This window comes from Penicillium bovifimosum, assembly GCF_028826915.1.
Source record: "Penicillium bovifimosum strain IBT 22155 chromosome Unknown utg000008l_segment0_segment0, whole genome shotgun sequence".
NCBI lineage: Eukaryota > Fungi > Ascomycota > Eurotiomycetes > Eurotiales > Aspergillaceae > Penicillium > Penicillium bovifimosum.
The window spans coordinates 430,954-450,029 of NW_026622717.1; the positions used below are offsets into that span (position 1 = coordinate 430,954).

The window sequence follows — 19,076 nt, forward strand, 5'->3', positions numbered from 1 at the left end:
GGCTATCGTGAAATAAAGACATGAAATGAACTCGTGGTTGTTGAGATACTAGGTATAATTGTAGGATATATCGCATTTACTATCCATGGATGTGTTTTGGGGTTGACGACTACTTGCTTGGGCTGACGACTCGCTTGTGAATTACGTTAGTTACTTTACAGGGGTCTACACAGTAGTACGATAAACTGCCAGCCCTAGTCATTGAGCAGATACATTAGAAGATGAATATTGACTTCTTTTTTGTTCACCACCCAAACTCCGCGGACAATGCATATTTCAGAAACTTGAAGACAAACCACAAGCAAGTTATTACTATACAAAGACCAACACCACTCAAGCCTTCTCCTCCTTAGGGAAAGAGGTACGGTTAAGAATAGCAACACCCTCAACATGACCGGTCTGAGGGAAGAAATCGAACCCACGAATACTCTCAATCTCGTAGCGGACGTCATTCTTCTCATTGCCCTGAACCATGACAGCAACGTCACGAGCCTGCGTATGCACGTTACAGCTGACATACACCACACGACGGGGTTTGTAATCAAGCAATTGACGCAGGAAGTCATCAGAGCATCCCTTGCGAGGCGGGTCGATGACTAGCAAAGTCTGGTCTGGCGGGTAAGGAACGTCCTTGAAGAGAGTCGTGGCATCGGCAGCCGCGAAGCCTGTATTCTTGATCTTGTTTTCGACGACGTTTTGACGGGCGGATACGATGGAGTCGGTTCCGATATCGACACCAAGACTGGACTTGAACAAGGGGGAGAGTGTGATTGTGAACAGACCGGAACCGGAGTAAGCGTCCAAGAGATACTTGATTGGCTTTGTGTCTTTGTCGTTATTCGCAGGGATGGCTTTGGAGCGGATGTACTCTGTGAAGCCGGAGAGGATCGAGTTGTTATTTTGGAAGAAGGCGCCTGCTTTGTTCGTGAAGAGGTAGTCGTCGACGTACTCGTAGGAAGTGGCATTGTTATCTGTGACGCAACGCTTTTCCTCGGTGTAGGTTTCATGCTCGATGCGGATGACATCGCCCGTTTCGCGAGCGCGAGCCATTTCGCCAATGGACTTCCTTCGGGGGAGGTGGGGGAGGTGTCTTTGGGAATTCGTGTTGTAGACTCCCGCATGAGGAGAGTGGCACCTCGCTTGTAGGACGCGAGGTTCCCTGCGACTCGCTTCCTCTCACTTTTGAGGCCGCGGCGGACAATGTCTGTTCCTAGTGGACAATCCTCGATGTCTATCTCCTTGCGTTGGTTCTTGTAGGTATATCCAATTGCGGGAACCTGGGGTGCTCTGGGTATCCCATTGGGACCTTTGAGGTTGATCTCGAAATGCGGAGTAAGTTTCGTGCGATATCCGTATTGCTTTGGCGAAGCAAAGGTTGGGTCAACATTAGGGACAAGCTCCGGTATCAATCCAGAGAAATTAGCAAAGGCTTTCTCCACAACACGGCGCTTGTGAGCAAGCTGGTCCTCATAGGACATCATCTGAAGCTGACATCCAGAACATTGTCCAAAGTATTTGCATCCGATTCCTGCATCGTTTCTCTGGGGACCGGGTTCGATCACTTTAATAAAATCGGTCAAGCTGTATGACAAAGGCTGAAAATGTTTGATGATTTTGACGCGCGCAACGTCCCCAGGAACCGTGAAAGGAACGACGTATACATGTTTCCCATTCTCAGCAAGCGCTAGACCGTCGCCTGTCGAGGAGATCTCGGAGATCTTGACATCAAGCTCAGTGAATTTCTCTGGGAGGTCCAGATGCCCGCTGTCGACGTTCACCTCCGCCTGGAAATCATTCGATTTCAAAAGTCTGTCGATGTCACAGACCAGGACCTCGTCAAACCCATTCTGTTTATTTCTCTTGTCGATGAGCTTTTGCTTCTTTTGCTTCTCATTGGCCTTGGCCGCAGCAAGCCCACTGCCACTGGCCTTCTTGGGGAACTTGGGCTTCTGGTCTGGGCTGAAATTGCGTCGATCAGCCCTGGGAGACCCAGGCTTCTGCTCTGGGCTGAAACTGCGCCGAGTGGCCTTGGGGGACTGGGGCTTCTGCTGTCTGCCGGCGGATTCTTGCTTGGGAAGGTCTTCGTCCATGTCGAGTCCTAGCGCGTCGAGGAGACGGCGGTGATCGGATAAGTTGGAGGATAACCGCACTTTCAGGGCGGTTTGGGTCTGAGAAGACAGTGAATGAGTCAATCTACAGACAGAGGATCGTATCGCAAACATCAGTCGAGGCAAGCGACAGAAATAAATTCTGGGACTAAATTCGCTGGAAATTTATTAGAAAAGCATCTTTCGCGTCGCTGATTGGGTGGTGCCTCACCGCCCGCAGGAGAGAAATTCGTCCCGATGCTTCATCTCCGACGAGCCTTTTGTCTTTGCTCCCTCCAATTATCTCCGCTTTTTGCCATTTCCCGTATTCAAAAGCTCTCAACCGGCCTACCGTTGGCTGGTGAGCTTATTGCACCTTTACCATGAACGTGACACGGCCGGCACGATGCCTTCTTTGCAGCTTCACCCGTGCTGCCACCCCAAGCACGCGAGTCCCTCGACGCCAGTTCCACCCTACTCCCGCGCCTCTCTCGAATCGGAAACCCAAGTTCCCCAATGTGAAGGCTCCTCAGACACCGGATTATAAGCCTTACACGGAAGAGCAGAAAGCCGAACTTGCCAAGGAGTACTCGGCGGCACAGATGGCGGCCATTGAGGCCGGCGAAGCTGCTATCGACCCCAAAGACCTGGCGGAGCAGATGAACGAGCGCTCCGATCCTATGGCATTCAAATACCTCGACGACTTCTCAGTCATCGAGCCCGGCATCGATCGACACCAGCGCGCCCCGGAGTCGAACTCGGACTACAATTTTACGCTGAAGACCGAGGCCGATTTCATTAACGACTTCGGCCGCTTCATCGCCGATATGCCCGATAATGCGACAGGTGCGGACTTCGTCCGGTTCGCCGATAACCTGCGCGTCACCCACGGCAAAGAGGAGAACGAGTTGGACCCGCACAGCGCACTTGTGCCGGACCTCTTCGGACCCGGAGAGACCATAGATGAGCCCCGTGTGGAGGAGAGGAAGACAGCCGCCGAGAAGGGCGAGAAGGAGCGATCTGCAGAAGCGGAGGAAATGACTGATGCGCTCAAGAGTCTACTGCTGGCTACGGGCTACACGGAAAAACAGGTCAAGGACCTCCGGACTAAGACTCTGGTCTCACACAGTGTCACCAACCAAACTCGGCTAGGAAAGATTCGCCGTGCGTACCGTCTATCCATCGCCGGTAATGGTGATGGTTTGCTGGGTATTGGTGAGGCCAAGTCCGATGAAGCCTCCGATGCAAAGATCCAGTCGCAATACCGTGCTATCCGAAACATGCAGCCTATTCCTCGCTACGAGAAGCGAACCATTTACGGCGATGTCAAGGGCAAGGTGGGAGCCACAGAGTTGCAACTGATGCACCGTCCGCCAGGTATGTCTATTTTATCTCCGCCAACTTTTTTAAACTGCCGCTAATAACAACAGGCTTCGGACTCCGTGTCCAATACCTCATTTACGAGATGTGCCGTGCTGGCGGCATTCACGATCTTTCGGCCCGTGTCGGTCGCTCAAGGAACCAGATGAACACCGTCAAGGCCGCCTACCAGGCCCTCATGAGCCAGCGTAACCCCGAGCAAGTTGCTCACGCACTCGGCAGAAAACTTGTCGATGTGCGCAAGGTGTACTACGCAGGCAAGGTCTAGGTCTACAGAGCCTGACTTGCTGTTTCGTCCCCAGCGTGTATATAATGCTTCTCCTTTTCCTCTTCTTTTGTGTCTTTTGCATGTATTTGTATAAGTCGGTTGTTAAACATGAAGGGTCATCAATTCTCCAGTATCCTGGACTATCCATCGCATATCTGGAAAATCACATATCAACGTTTCTTTTGCATAAACACGATCTAATCCGCATCTTTCACAAACGCGGACTTGGAAATGAACAACAACACCCCGGGTATATTACGCGCGTAGCCAGTAGCAAAAACCATAAAACTCATAAGACAACATTCAATCCCGTTCCTCATTGAAACGTGATATCCCCCTCACCCTCATACCCCTGCAGGTAGTCGCCCTGGTCCTGCTGTTGCTGCTGCTGCTCTTCATTCTCATTCCAGATCTGCTGCTGCAAGACAATGCTATACACACTAGCCTTGAGCAAGGTGCACACGGTCGCAGTCTTTCGTTCAAGGAGACGGAGGCCATCGAGCGGCATGGAGGCGGGATCACCAGCGAGGTCGGCGAGTTTGTCGGACAGCTGTGGCAGGTGCATTGGTCAGTAAGTCAGATTAATAGCTCTGTAAGACAAGGTTCGTCGGGCAATTCCCAAGAAGATAGACCATTGTCTCTCCAAGAGAAGCTGGGAATCATCTCCGCACATACCTGGTTCACATTCCGCAGCAATCGCGCATATTCTTCCAGTACCTCCTGCTCCAGATCTGAGACGAGGGGATTATCGGACCCCAGAAGCGGGTTGTTCGAGTGGCCCCGCGTGTGCGTGGCGTCTGTGGAGGTGTCCATTGATTGACCTTGGGGGATCGGAGGGGTGGTGGTTTCCGCGGGGTCGACCTCGGCGTAGGAATAGTCGTGATCTGGGTCTGAGGGTGTGAATGCGGACATGATGAGGATGTTTTGTTTGAGGGTTTCGCGTGTCAATTGTATGTGGTCCCGCTTGAGTGGGATGTGGTTGATATCTTGTGATTTCGTGTTGATTTTTTATTTTCTGGGGTTCCGCTGGGTCGCGTTCCGGGCAAACAAAGCTTCTGATGTCAGGACCTACACAGGACGTCAACATAGGGATACTACACCAACTACGCGGTCTTCTTCCTTAAATCTTTTGGAATAACTACATGTTGATAGTTAATCTCAAAGACACTATTCAACTCAAGTTCGTATACTTCTTGTGGAGTTATATGATCTCAAGCTACCGCTAGTTGTTTCACACTACGAAGTAGATCATCGCATACGAGTATGCGACCGCCATATTTCAAAGCCTATGCCGAGTTTTACATTACATCTCTGAAAAGTGAGCCCTGTCTAGCGGGTGATCTTTGTACAGCATGTGGAAGATGCTACCACCTAGGTAGGAGAGCCCCCAACCTACCACTATATCGGGCATGGATATGTTGGATGGATGTCCTACCAGGTTCCTGAGGGAGAGGGGTCACCCAGACAGCAAAAGCGCATGCATGCTGTGTAGGTAGGTAGATTCGTCGACAACCTAGTGATGGGAATAGGTAACTTCGATTGAAGATATCGTGCTAGATCTCTGGCATCTTTGTGACATAACTCGTTGTCTGTCTCAATCGTACTGAACCTACAGAGACAAAACTCAATATATCGTAACACCTTCTTAGCGCAGCATAATAGTGGACACGGACTAAAATATTCGGAATCGACATATTAACCTAGGCACATGGTAACTACACTACCTAGGTAGAAGCATTCGAATCTCTATGGAACGCGTGTCGACACGAATGAGAAGAACGTGTCTACCTAATGGTCTATCGTAGGCATCCACATCTGAGCCGCTTTGGTGCCAGTTTGATCCACTGTCGATGACAATCGGAGTCACGACAGGAAGGGGTTTGATCTTCTACTAGGACAGTCGACACCGGCAGATGTGCCTGGATGGGAGGGGTTCAAAGAATGAGCTAGTAACCGCTCCGGCCTCAAATACCGCTCGGTGTCTCCATGTACCGGACTTGAGAGTGCAAGAGTCCTGCCTGCATATGGAGATAGAGTGAACCCCTTACCCAGTGGATTAATCTGGCATTCGACTATGTTGTATATACCGGGGCTGCGACTCTCTCCAGCTTATTTCCTAGTAGCTGCGGAACCTCTTTGGTTGAAGCTTGTTATTTACTTCGCCGGGAAAGCCACAGACTCCTCGAAAACGTCATAATTGGTGCTGAAATAAAAGAGAAACTTTGTTATATTCAAAGAAGTCGCCTGAAACCTACAGTATTTTCTCTGGCCCATGACATACGAATCCCGATTGAGAAGTGGATACATGTAGTCGTCGTAGTGGAGTTCCAGGTCCATTAACGTTTCTAGGAAACGAAGTCCCCTGAAATAAATGATGCCAAGAGTTCCGCGATGCTACCCAGGAGGCGACACCTTTCTATAATCTCTTTTGCTCCGCTCCGACGGAGGGCTATTGTGGCAGCCTCGAGCTCATACCAGATATCTGCGCCACGAATTCATTTGCGGCGGCAGCCTAACCACAACAAGGGTGTGCTATACACGGGGACACCGTCGTCTCGAGTACCCGATTTAGCAACTCTCGTCAAATGATCAGATCGTTGGGAACTTGCCGTCCCCAACATCGGATTGAGTCTAGTGTGGAAAAATGTAGAAAAAGAGTCTTGGCTCTGCGTTCCTTTGATATCACTATCGTTCCGACTGAATATCTTCACCGTTGTCGTATATAAATGTGGACCATGACCGCATATCCGAGAAAGAGGAAACGTCGCAGATATCGAGTGGCGAGTTTTGCTCTGGCATTGGATAAACGGGTACCAATCCATAGGCTGGCGATGTTAGCCAGTCTTCAAGATGCGGGGCTTGAGCGACCATGAGGGGTAGAAAGAATGGAGAAAGAAGGTCCCCTTTTTATTTTTCACCCAGATGGGATATGTCCCTGATCCATAGAGGATAATGAAGTTGAAGAGGCGTTGGATTTCCTAGGGTTGGGGTGGACACGTGTCGGTTTATTTCCATAACCGGTTTAGTGGCTTCCCATTATGGGCCAAGGTTGGTTAGCCAGACAACGCCTTCTACTCCATCTGCGAGTACTAAATCGCCACTTCCTAAAACAATGGGGTTTTGAGAGTTTCAAGGGGTTGGTATGATTGGAATTTATCTATTTTGAGGGACGAAGTTGTCAATGGATTCTATGATCCGGTGCTGATAGCGCAATATCAAATGCCCTGAATAAGAAGTAGAAAGACAACGCTTCACGGGTTCCCTTGTAGTGGAGACTGAATTGTCTTGGACAGGGGGCTCATTAATGATCTGAGTTTTTCAATTTCCGACAGGGGCAACCAAGGTTTAAGCTTGTTTTTAGCTCAACTTACCATGTACCATGTACCATATGCACCTAACAAGACCATTGCTGTATGGCAGTTTACTCGAATCCACAGTCGCACTACTTTACCCACTGTTATACTATCCACCTTTACTTCTTCCCCATGGAGTGTTCTTGTGTCCACTTCTCGGTTGGACAGACCACTTTACACTGCCCCCTTTTGTATCTTCTGGGTCGAAAGCAAATGTCTTGCGCTATGGTGCTAGCGCTGGATGTTATTTATGGACTCATTGGTCTTGCTGCCATTTGCTAGAGTAAAGCGGGTTGTGATTTTCCCTTATAAGCCTCTTGGTGCCATTATCTTCGTTTTATCTTGCACTATAATCCATACCCTGAAGCCATCATCTACATCTCATCGATCTTTTAGGTCGACTAAGGATGATGCTCACCCCAGCCGCGAGGGACAATGTCTTTTCAAGACGTGAAATCGAAGGCATGCTTGCCGATGGCAGGCTCATTACCATCGTCGACGGCGAAGTCCTCAAATTAGACGCTTGGATCAAATATCACCCCGGAGGTGATATGGCCATCAAGCACATGATAGGAAAGGATGCGACAGACGAAGTAAATGCGTGAGTCCCCCAATTCCTGCTCATTATTTTCAGCCCCAGCTCTACACATGAAACTAACACCCTAAAGACTGCATTCCCAGGAAGCCCGTCAGCAAATGCGCAAGTTTAGAATTGGCCGAATCGAGGGCCGATGGACCAATTTCCTCTCCTCCTATCCAAGGCGGCGTATTTCGCCCATACAATAAAGACGAGGTCGAAGAAGATCCATACATCACAGAACTATCAAGCTCAGAAATCTCTGCACCGCCGTCTCCCATCTTCGAACCCGCAGACGATACCCTCGGCCTAAGACGCCGGCTATCAGTTTCAACCATCTCGTCAGCAGTCAGCGTCGTTCCTCCCGCGACAGAAGAAAAGCCAAGAGGATACGTGGTAGACGCACGCACGCAAGAGGAGATTCACCTGGATGCCTCCAAATACCCATCCCTCGACGCCGAGGACCAAGAATACATCACAAAGAAATACCGCGAACTACAGAAGCGCATCGAAGCAGCCGGTCTCTACAATTGCAATTACACAGCCTACGCAATCGAGATATGTCGGTACACAATCTTCTTCTCACTCTTCGTCTTCTTCCTCAAGCGCTCCCACTTCTGCCTCTCAGCGTTCTTCCTCGGCTGCTTCTGGCACCAACTCGTCTTCTCCGCCCACGACGCCGGCCACATGGGCATCACCCACAATTACCAAATCGACACAACCATCGGCATGATCATCGCCGATTATCTCGGCGGCTTAAGTCTCGGTTGGTGGAAACGCAGCCACAACGTCCACCATATCGTCACCAACGCGCCCGAGCATGACCCAGACATCGAGCTTATGCCCTTCTTCGCGCTGTCGCATCGGTTCTTCTCCTCCCTGCGAAGCACCTACTACGATCGCATCATGGAGTACGATGCTTTCGCCAGGATCACCGTCAAATACCAGCACTACCTGTACTACCCGATCCTCCTCTTTGGACGCTTCAACCTCTACTTCCTGAGCTGGGAGCACATCATCGTCGGCCGGGGCCCGAAACATGGCGCTGGCTGGTGGCACCGCTGGTTCGAGTTTGCGGGGCATATCTTCTTCTGGATTTGGTTCGGATACGGCGTCGTCTGGTGCAGTATCCCGACCTGGTTTGATAGGGTTGTCTTTGTTTTGATTTCGCATATGGTGACTTCGCCGCTACATGTGCAGATTACGTTGTCACACTATGCTATGTCGACTGCGGATTTGGGTCCGCTGGAATCTTTCCCGCAGAAGATGCTCCGGACTACCATGGATGTGGATTGTCCGAAGTGGTTGGACTTTTTCCATGGTGGGTTGCAGTTTCAAGCGATTCACCATTTGTATCCCAGGATTCCGCGGCATAACCTGCGCAGGACGCAGCAGTTTGTTAGGGAGTTTTGTGAAGATGTGAAGATTCCGTATGCGGTTTTTACTTTCTATGATGGTAATAAGGAGGTTATTGGGCGGCTTGCTGATATTGCGAGACAGGCGAGGATTCTCGAGGAATGTCGCAAGGCTTGTGCTGCGGATCCTTACCATATGCATTAGGGTTGCTTCTGTACATCTTAGATACTCTGGTAATATATTGTTGATACTTTCCAACGTTGGGCTCTTGCCAAATAGACATAGGTAAACAACGCTGTGCATAGGTATGCGCTATGAAGGAAGGAACGACCTACATGTATGTACCTGCCGCCTGACGCCAATCAAGCTGGGACGGAATATCAAGGATATGCAAAACACGCCGGAGCACAATCTGCATGCCAACTTTATCTTGAAGTTGAGAAGCAAATGACACAGCATCGAAATCGGAAAGGTGTAATTGAAATTGAGAAAAGCATCCGGTAATCAATGGATGGATACAAAATGACACGCTGAAAACGTGACCCGAAAGGCAAGTCCATAACGCCGTCCGCTGCGAGATAGGATGAAAAAGCAGGTGTATATCACAGTTTTCAGGAAAGCACGCAAAGAAAAGAGAAAAGCCGACAGCTCAGAGGCCGTGACACAACCCATGCATGACACCGTGACGAGACGGCTTCATATCGATGCTGTGTCGTGCCTGAGTTGGAGGCGGAATCGAGGGTAATCCAAAATCCAAGCCCCGGCACGACGATGAAAATGCGATATGCAGAGCAACAAGGTGCAAGAAGGCAGTGTGATGGGAGGAAAGGAAGAACAGATAAAAGCTCAAATAGATCCACCAAAGAAAAAAAAACCCGAAACACTCCGTACACCCAGCGAGGTTTGCGATGGAAAAAAATAGAAAAAGCATCTAAGTACAGTCGTTAATGCATCATGGTCGTCAGGAGCCAATGCACATACGGCTGTTTCCTCAATGTATCAGATAAGAAGGAACAGGGACGACTAATGAAAACGCAGGCTTTACATGTCCCCTTGGTGGTGCAGGGTGACACTGTTGAAATCCTCAAAGGGATCGTTGAGTTCGCCGTTCGGAGTCGCAAGGCCAGAGTCCATGGGGACACCTTTCATCTTGGTAGAATCGGTGCCGCCAATATCCACACTGGCGCTCTCTTTGACGTTCCGGAAGTTAACCGTATCTGTACCGACACGACCCTGGTGGGGAATCATAGGCGGCTTCATATGACGAATGAGGGCCCATTGGGTCTGCCGGAAGAAGGGATGAGTCTTGACATCAGAGGCACCAGCGCGAGCACCTAGCCGCTTCGTCTCATCTTTGATCAACAATTTGCGAATCAGAGACTTGCACAAATGTGATGTCTGCTGCGCATTCGAATGTTCTGGGAAGTTCACCTCATCCCGCAGAATGCTAGCAAATGTCGCGTTTCGGTTTTTGCCTTTGAAGGGAGTCGTGCCATAAAGCATCTCGTAGATCAAGATACCTAGGGTCCACCAATCGACTGCACTAGTATGGCCGCATCCCTTGATCACCTCGGGTGCGATATACTCTTCCGTTCCAACGAAGGAATTTGTTCGGAAATCAGCGATACACGACTTAGTGTCGATTGTAGGTAAAGCCGTCAGGGAGTTACCACCACTGCGCGCAGGAATCATCGTCGGCGCACCTCCAGGTCCAGACTGCTTCGATAGATCGAAGTCAGAAAGCATGATGTGGCCGGACTGGTGAAGAAGGATGTTCTCTGGCTTCAAGTCACGGTAGATAAAGCCCATGAGATGGAGATACTCTAGCGCAGCAGTGACCTCTGCGGCATAAAAGCGAGCTGCATCTTCAGAGATACTCTTACCAGGGCGAGTTTGTAGAGCTAGGAATATAAAAGTCAGCGAGATGACTGGGAAACGAAGTCCAAGGCAGGACAAAAGGGAAGAGAAACGCACTCCTAAAGAATTCGCCGCCACTGCAGTATTCCATGCAGAGATAAAGGTAATCCTCCGATTGGAAAGAGTGAAAGAGCGTGACGATGAATGGATGATTGCTTGTAGCCAGAATTTCTTGTTCAGCCAAAGCTCGTTTGATCTTGTTCCGTTTGATCATCTCCTTCTTGCTCAAAACTAGCCGCAAGTCAGTACATAGTTTTGAAGACCAGCGACAGACATATGACAAAACGTACCCTTCATGGCATATAGACGACTCGACTTCTTCTCGCGCACGAGGTAGACTTTGCCAACATCACCCTTGCCGATCAATTTGATTTTATCGAAACTAGCGGGACCGACTTCCACGTTTCGGACTTTAATGGAGTTCGAACTGTATGTGCGGCGGAAAGAGGCATTATCTGAGAGTGAAGGCACAGATAGGGTAGTCTCCTCGCCAACCAAACCTCCCAGACCCACTGATCCACCGGATTGTTGCACCAGGGGCTCCTTTCCAAGGTCTGCCGTCTGAGGTCGGTCACCTTGACCACCTGTAAACAGGCCTTGCGCATTCGGGGCAGAAGCCACACGTCGCAATTTCCGCGCTAACTCCTCCTTGTTAGCAGTAGTGGCCTGTTCTGCTGCTGATACCCCGGTCACTTGCAATTCCGGGGTGTCGGGTGGAGAGGATGGTACTGAACCATCGTTGCGGTGTCGTAATGCAGGCTGGCCCTGGTGGGCAAAATATGGGTTGGCAGATGCGGTAGGCGACATCGCATCGTCGAGAGGGTTGCCCTCACTGGCGACCGTTGTTGAACGATTGCGGCCAATGCCCGGCAGGAATCGAGATTGCCGAAAAGCGGACTTCTCGTTCTTGACCGACCCATGGATATCCCGATCCCGTTCACGTTCCCGTTCATTGCTACCGGAACTGTTGGCATTCGCAGAGGAGTGGCTGCTTGCACTGTTGATTCGGAAAAAGTTCTTGATCCTTGTAGGCAAATGGCCGGACTCGTTAGAGTGTTTTCGCGAGGGAAGGGAGAGAGCGGGGAAATTGCCGCGCTTCTCGTTATTTGTCACTGCAGATGGACTGGAAGCGAAGAGCTGCGTCATATTGGATGATCGCCGAGATCGAGATCGCGATTCGAGGTCACTGACAATCACCTAGGATCTGTTGACAGGAAAATCCAAAGGGACTCAAAGAAGCAAGGCGTGAGGCGGGTGGAAGGGCGGTGATGTTCCAAAATGCCAAGTGCCGGCTGGGGATAACCGCGCGGGGGGAGTTAGTAAGAGGCGCTGCAACGGGGGGTTTCCACCCAAAGAACTGGAAGAAGATGGACCACAAAGCCTAGACTCATGGGTGATATGGCATGTCAGAAAAGAGAGGGTAGAACGAAGATCGGGATTGAGAGACTAAAGAGGAAGAGAACTCAGAGGCCAGTTGGGGGTGGAGAAGTTCCTTGGAAGGACGGGCCCTGAGCCAAGGATTAGTCATAGAAAAGAGCCGGGTACCTGGCTCTGGAGCCCTAACGACGTAGAACCTTAAGGCTTAGACATAGATTTACAGTAAGTTTAGTTATAGAATGGTTAGCTAGAAGGAGCAGAAAGAGACAAAGGCCTAGTTGGACAAATATCATAGAAAGGGTCGGTAGCAACCATTCTGATGGACTTTTACCTATTGTACTGCGTAATGTACCTTGTTAACTCGGTGGCGACATCCGGATTCCGGAATTACAATTATGAGATGGCCATAGATTGCTCTTTTACAGGTTTAATGGGACGAGTGATAACAATGCAGTTCCTTTGTTTTTGGTTTCGTCTGCGCTAAATACTTGAACAAAAGCTCCGGGTCAGGTCGTCTCTCCCATGGACATGGTAAAAAGGTTGGAAATCAGCGCTGGTGTGGATGGCCAGAGGCGTTGATCATGCTGGTATTCACTACTGCTACAGCAGTATGTTGAGCATTAGACTTTATAAATTGCGAGCAACCACGCGTTGGACCGGAACCCTGTTGGCTATCCGGCGAATGGAAACCAAAGAAGTTTGTTAGGTCCATCTCAACGTTCGAGTTCACATGGGGTGATAGAGACTCGCGCCCGCGGGGATGGGGTGTGTCTGGGCGCAAATATCGATCTTGACACCTACGGGTCTCCAGACTTGCTTTGATCATACGTAAACTACTGGCCCCGAGAACACCATCATGTAGAGCAGGTCGGTGGCGGATATTGACTCGCGGCATAAGCCGACGAGTGCCATGCCGAGATATCAGCGGGGTTTCCGAGTTGTCGGAGTCATCTGTTCGGGGTAGTTGTTGCTCGGCATTCGGGCCAACCGGGGCAGACTCGTTAATGAGTTCAAGTGGAGGGACGCGTTGTGGCTCATCAGTCGAACCAGGCAGGGTGGCACTGCCGGTATAATCTGCCTGGATGTTCTGTTGGCGATCAAGATCCTGATCAACACTGAGGGAGTCATCTCTAAACACTCGTCGCATCTGGTATGAACCACCCTCACCATCTAAGCCGAAGATTCGGCCTGTATCCTTCTGTTGGATAATTCCTTGATCATTATTTGGACCAAGCGGGATGTGTCGACTGAGGGAGTTGCCTCTAACCGCTTGCTGGGTCTCGCGTGAAATGTCCTGACCGTTCACATCCCGTTGAAGATTCGGATCGTGCACGACAAAGTTGGTGGAGGTTGGATCTCGAGGGACACGTTCCCATTGCTTCACTTCTTCATGAGACGGAGCGTTTGACGTACTGTCACAGCTGTGGCCCAGAATATTAGTATGTTACGACTGTTGCCGTTTGAGACGAGAAAACTTACGCCTCCACCTCTTTGCTTGACAGATCAATATTTTCAGACCCACATTCATCCCCACTTGAACCATGCGGAGCGATTGAGCCATCCAGACCGTATGTACCGCTACATGTTGGACGCCGAGAATCAGTATGTTATAAGCGCTTCCGTTTGCGATGAGGAAACTTACATTTCCAGATTGTTTGGCTTAGATCTTTCCATCCTTCCATCTGCGCCGGCTGGACCAACGCCGGTCCTTCCCTGGTTATGGTTCCTCCGAACTGCCTGGCTGTCATGGCTAACACAATCATCGTCCACAGGTCCAACCAATGAAATCCACGACATGATATCATCATCGCTCCATCCGTAGGAGCCATCTACTCCAGCGAGACTAGGCAGTCGGCTGGTAGCGTCAGTTAACGGGCCATTGCGTCCGATAGGCACATTGCCGTTGTTTGCGATATGCCCTGTCGGTTGATTGGGGATTTGGATAGGACGCCCAGTAGCTGGGTTAACAATGGCGACGCTGCGATTCCTGCCACCGGGCCAGACGTTACCACCTGAGTGACTATACTCCTTTCTCTCCCGAGGAACCTCAATGCGGATGGTGTTTTGTACCGCCGGTTCAGCGAAAGGGCCTCCACGCTCATATTGGAGCTCCTCAAGGGCGGCCAGCACCTTGCCCCGCTCTGTTGTGTGATATACACGCAGCTCATAACACACATGAGCTGGTGTAACACTTGGGTCAAACGCAATAACTTGGTTGACCTCAGAGAGCAACCTCTCATGAATTGAGAGCTTGTGTTGCAGAATGGTACTGGCCCAACCCTTGTACTGGGGGCTATATTGTACACACTGTGAAAATGCACAATAAAAATTCTGGAACGGTGAGAGCCGATCTAGATCGACAGTCGACATGAACGATCCGATCTCATGATCATACTGATGAATCAGATCCAACATCTGATCCCATCGTGCTTTGAACGTCTCATAATAAGGATGGATCCCCTCACGCGTGTGCGAATGACGCAGCTGCCCTGCAGCTGCAATGTGGCCATGGGGATGGACTCCGACTTTGCCTAGGGGTTCTAGGTTGATCCGTGCAGCATGCGAATCAGACGAACTCATAAAGCGAGGAAGGACGCCGGCATAGCATGGACCTGCCGGTAGGAACGGTGGCTCTATGTTCGGGTTAGCAACTGCAGTGCCTCCGGGTTGGGGTTGGGGAATGAGGCGACCTTGGTGGACATCCGCAGCCGGAAATTGGAACGACTGGACATTTGGGTGCGCATACGGACTATTTAACGCCATCGGCACAAGGTGTGGCCTAATGGGAGCCGGAGGCTGAATGATGTTGGCCCACATGGACGACGGTATCTGTTCCTGGAGCATGATCGGAGATTCCACAGAAGGCTGCTGGGTCATGGTATGATCTTGCATTGCACTCCTGTGGTGGCCAGTGACACCTCGACTAGCCTTCCCACTTTGCTCAAGCACGGAAGTGCTGGGATCGGTTACCTCGTATGGCCCGGAAGATGAAGTTACAGGGAGGGGTGACCAGGGTTGCTCCATTGGAATAATCCTTCCTCCTGCGGTAACTCGCTGGTGTGTTGGAGAGGCGTGCCTTTTCAGAAATTGGGCGAACCCGTCTTCTTTCTGCGCGAATAGAGGCGGACTGGCCTTTCTGCTGGAAGACACCTTTGTTTTCGACATCGGATGTTTTTTCGGTTGGGAGGACTTAGCTGGCTCCCTGCTTCGCTGATTTCGTGGGTTTTCAGAAAGAACTGGCCTATACCTTTGGCCAGGGCGCGGTAATCTGCCTATATTGATTATCAGGAAGGCTCTTTTCAAGATGTTAGGCCGAGTCGAAGGTCCTGCGATCAATGGCAGCTAGGGGGATGTGCTAGAAACCAGCCCACGCTTCTGCAGATAAATGGGCTGTACCTCTCTGAAGGGAATGTTCACTGGCGATCAAGAGCAGTGTCAAAGGGAAACTCACAGTGTCTTGCTTGGCTTGTCCACTTGCAGTGCACGTCTGTGCTCGGGCGCAAAGCTAACAGTGTTGGCACGCTGTACTTCATTGTGATCACTGGAATGGGATATTTACCTGTCGAGGAGATCGAGACTATCAAAGGAATGATGGAATTCGATAAGAAGGTTCGAAGCTGCCGATGGAAAGAGAGTGGAAGGTACGACGCGGAAGAAGGAACGAAGACCCGAAGCTATTCGACTTGGCTAGAAAACAAAAAGGTCACGAGCTGATACCGTCTGCTTCCGTTCCGTCGAGCTTCAACGTGGGCAATACAAGAAAGGATCTCCAGATGAAAAAGACAAGGGAAGACAAGGAGCTGAAGTAACGAACGTTTCGTCGCGGAGCGACAATACGCGACCAGCTTGATACGATCTATGCGATCTATACGCTCTCCCGGATTTTCACTGGTTGAAGACCACTGAGCACACCCCAATCCTCCTCCATCTCCTCGGGCAATTCCACTTGCGTCCCATGGCGTTTCATTTTTCCCTGCTCCATCTCCCAGCTTCCGGTCCGTTCATGGCCTTGTACAACAGCCCCGATTGGGCGGTCATTGGGTTCTGAATTGTTGGTGGAGGCTCCCCATACAGGCTCGTGAAACGACACGTCCACATCACTGTCATGCTTACTGGAGCCTTTAAACCCTCCCAGGCTTCCTTTATGGGATCTTCTCTTGAGAACACCACACAGAAGGAACCCAATCGCTGCTGTGATTCCAACAACAACAAGCGTAACGATGGCACCGATGACACCGGCTACCGCAGGAGACACATCCTTCTTCGTCGTTGGCTCAAGCGCACTCTGCTCCATCACACCGTTGCAAAATACAGCGTCAGAATTACACCGAAGACACCATTCCTGGGCCGTGGTCACGGCAAACGTCTCCAACTCAGAACGGAACTCAGTATACGGGATTGAGGCATGGCTGGGTCCGTGTGCAAAGAGGGAATACGCTTCAAAGTTGGTGGAATTGTCTGTCCCGTTGTGGAGCATGAACCGAACAAAGAGGCTGTCGATTCCAGGGTATGACGGGAACATATTGTTGCGGTCCTCAAAGCTGTATAGCTCGAACACAAATGAGCCCCCTCGTACTAAGCGAGAGAAGAAGTTGGGCTGGCTTTGACTTGCGAGTCCCGTCAGAGACGATAGGGCTACCAGTGGTTCGTCACTGCCGAAGAGCAGCGTCATCTTCTGCCGGTCACCGCTTTCTTGGACATTGAGATCGAAGGCTTCCAGGATACTCGTTGCCAACGTCTGCCCGGCAATTGGTCTGGCTGCTTTGATAGTTGACCCGCCGGACGATGATTCTTGGCTGTTTGTGCTCCACATGTACTGGTCCGCCAGTAGGCGGGCACGGCGGACGTCTGCTTCGTTCAAAGTCTCCAACAAACTGGCATTGTGCACGAGTTCATAATCCAGGTATTCTGAGATTTGAACGGCGTTTGTATAAGTTACCGATGATTCATCATAGACCCGAGATAATGCCAGTGACCGGAGCTTCTCATAAAAGGTCTCCGTGTCCCGGGTGATATCCACGACTTCCTCACTCTCACGGTATTCGGCTTCAGCGGCATCATACATGTTACACCCTGTCTGTCCTGTCACCAAAAGGGACTGAGGGTCTGCCTTGCCAACAGTGACGATCCGAGGATATTGGTATCCACTCAAGGATCCTTGCACAGTTGATCCATTCGCGCCTTGGGTACTCGATATATCCATGGAGCCAAGAGGAGGGTATAAACCCTGCATGAATGCTTGCGCGGAGCCCACGATGCTTTGATCCGTAGTCGAGAGCACATCCACGTCATTTGGATCTAGAATGATTGGCGATATGTTCTGGATCCCAGTTCCAGAGCCCCCGGCTGTCGACACATAACGAGACCGGAAGGCCGACCCAGCTGCGACCAAGTCGTTAGCTCCATTATCTGTCAATGTCTGAGAACTGGCAATGGCGCTTGGCTTGTTCTCTCCATGAACAGTAAATGCAAAGACTCCCCATACTTTCTCGGTCAAGGAGTCTTGGGCCGAAACCAACACCGGGCCCTGCAGTGTCAGGAGGGCAATGAATAGGCCGTTCAACAACATGATGTTCAGTGCGTTCAAGGACAGCAAGCAATGGGTATATCGATCGGTCGCTCTACAGACTACATACGAAGGGCGTCCTCTTTGTAATAAATGGACTCGGATCCTTGCGGTCCAGGCCCGCAGGATGCAGACTCAAGACTTTTGGACTGGCAGGATATCATGGAACCTGAAAGTGTGAAATATCCGCTTTCGGAGCCCCATACTTGTGGAGGCAGTCAACTTGACGTTCTACTCGTGGAACCAAGATCTTCGGGCTTTTAAAGTTCAAGGCGGGATCTTCGGGTAGTGGATAAAAGCCGCATCTTGACGACATTACTACTGAGCATGCATGCAATCCATCTATTTATCCTTTGCTATTGAACAGATCATACCTTCGTGCAAGTGGGCCAACATCCTTCAGCATCCGGCTCCAATTGGGCCACATCTTGTGCTAATGGCATTAAACAGTCCGTATGCGCACCCCAACTTTGAATCGTTCCAATTCCCGGCTGCGGATCTTCAACAACCTCGTCTCATTCACCAACCCCAACCCGCAGGTGTTGCTCACCCGAATATAGAGCTGCCGTTCCGACCGGCAGGTCCATGCTATGTTGGGGACCTTCCTCACCTTATAGGTTCATCTGATTCGCATGCTGCACGAATCAACCCAGAACCCCTAGACGAAGTCGGAGTCCATCTCTATGGCTACATGTCAGCTGCAGGGCGGCTGCGCCATTCCCACACGCATGAGGGAATCTAGTCTTATTATGAGAGCTTCATAGCACGATGCGATCAGATGTTGGATCTGATTCATCAGTATGATCATGAGATCTGATCGTTCATGTCGACTGTCGATCTGGATCGGCTCTCGCCGTTCCAGAATTTTTATTGCGCATTTTCACAGTGTTTACAATATAGCCCCCAGTACAGGGGTTGGGCCAGTACCATTCTGCAACACAAGCTCTCAATTCATGAGAGATTGGTCTCAGAGGTAACAAAGTTATTGCGTTTGATCAATCGTTACACCAGCTCATGTGTGTTATGAGCTGCGTGTCTATCACACCACAGAGCGGGGCAATGTACTGGCTGCTCTTGATGAGCTTCAACATAGGCGTGGAGGCCCTTTCGCTGGACCGGCGGTACAGAACGCCATCCGCATTGAGGTTCCCTGGGAGAGAAGGGAGTATGGTGGTTCAGGTGGTAGCATCAGGCT

At 50.6% G+C, this 19,076-nt stretch overlaps 7 protein-coding genes across 7 annotated transcripts; 2 read left to right on the forward strand and 5 right to left on the reverse strand.

The window, feature by feature from the left end:
* Positions 1-333: 333 nt before the first annotated feature.
* N7515_009834 (tRNA (uracil(54)-C(5))-methyltransferase) lies at positions 334-2,090 on the reverse strand (the record flags this gene model as incomplete). The annotated part of the gene is made up of 2 exons (XM_056670577.1): positions 334-1,066; positions 1,114-2,090. 2 exons carry the CDS (start codon positions 2,088-2,090, stop codon positions 334-336), a joined length of 1,710 nt encoding a protein of 569 aa, XP_056516950.1.
* Positions 2,091-2,470: 380 nt separating this feature from the next.
* N7515_009835 (mitochondrial 37S ribosomal protein uS5m) lies at positions 2,471-3,735 on the forward strand (the record flags this gene model as incomplete). Its single annotated transcript, XM_056670578.1, has 2 exons — positions 2,471-3,464; positions 3,518-3,735. 2 exons carry the CDS (start codon positions 2,471-2,473, stop codon positions 3,733-3,735), a joined length of 1,212 nt encoding a protein of 403 aa, XP_056516951.1.
* A 316-nt stretch (positions 3,736-4,051) lies between these two features.
* N7515_009836 (DASH complex subunit DAD3 family protein) lies at positions 4,052-4,647 on the reverse strand (the record flags this gene model as incomplete). Its single annotated transcript, XM_056670579.1, has 2 exons — positions 4,052-4,285; positions 4,411-4,647. The coding sequence occupies 2 exons, from the start codon at positions 4,645-4,647 to the stop codon at positions 4,052-4,054; spliced, it is 471 nt and encodes a 156-aa protein (XP_056516952.1).
* Positions 4,648-7,495: 2,848 nt separating this feature from the next.
* Positions 7,496-9,225, forward strand: N7515_009837 (uncharacterized protein; the record flags this gene model as incomplete). The annotated part of the gene is made up of 2 exons (XM_056670580.1): positions 7,496-7,689; positions 7,770-9,225. 2 exons carry the CDS (start codon positions 7,496-7,498, stop codon positions 9,223-9,225), a joined length of 1,650 nt encoding a protein of 549 aa, XP_056516953.1.
* An 837-nt stretch (positions 9,226-10,062) lies between these two features.
* N7515_009838 (putative serine/threonine protein kinase (Nrc-2)) lies at positions 10,063-12,084 on the reverse strand (the record flags this gene model as incomplete). Its single annotated transcript, XM_056670581.1, has 3 exons — positions 10,063-10,922; positions 10,996-11,169; positions 11,229-12,084. The coding sequence occupies 3 exons, from the start codon at positions 12,082-12,084 to the stop codon at positions 10,063-10,065; spliced, it is 1,890 nt and encodes a 629-aa protein (XP_056516954.1).
* A 778-nt stretch (positions 12,085-12,862) lies between these two features.
* On the reverse strand, positions 12,863-15,480 carry N7515_009839 (uncharacterized protein; the record flags this gene model as incomplete). The annotated part of the gene is made up of 3 exons (XM_056670582.1): positions 12,863-13,736; positions 13,795-13,893; positions 13,958-15,480. The coding sequence occupies 3 exons, from the start codon at positions 15,478-15,480 to the stop codon at positions 12,863-12,865; spliced, it is 2,496 nt and encodes an 831-aa protein (XP_056516955.1).
* A 700-nt stretch (positions 15,481-16,180) lies between these two features.
* On the reverse strand, positions 16,181-17,884 carry N7515_009840 (uncharacterized protein; the record flags this gene model as incomplete). Its single annotated transcript, XM_056670583.1, has 1 exon — positions 16,181-17,884. The coding sequence occupies one exon, from the start codon at positions 17,882-17,884 to the stop codon at positions 16,181-16,183; it is 1,704 nt and encodes a 567-aa protein (XP_056516956.1).
* Positions 17,885-19,076: the final 1,192 nt, after the last annotated feature.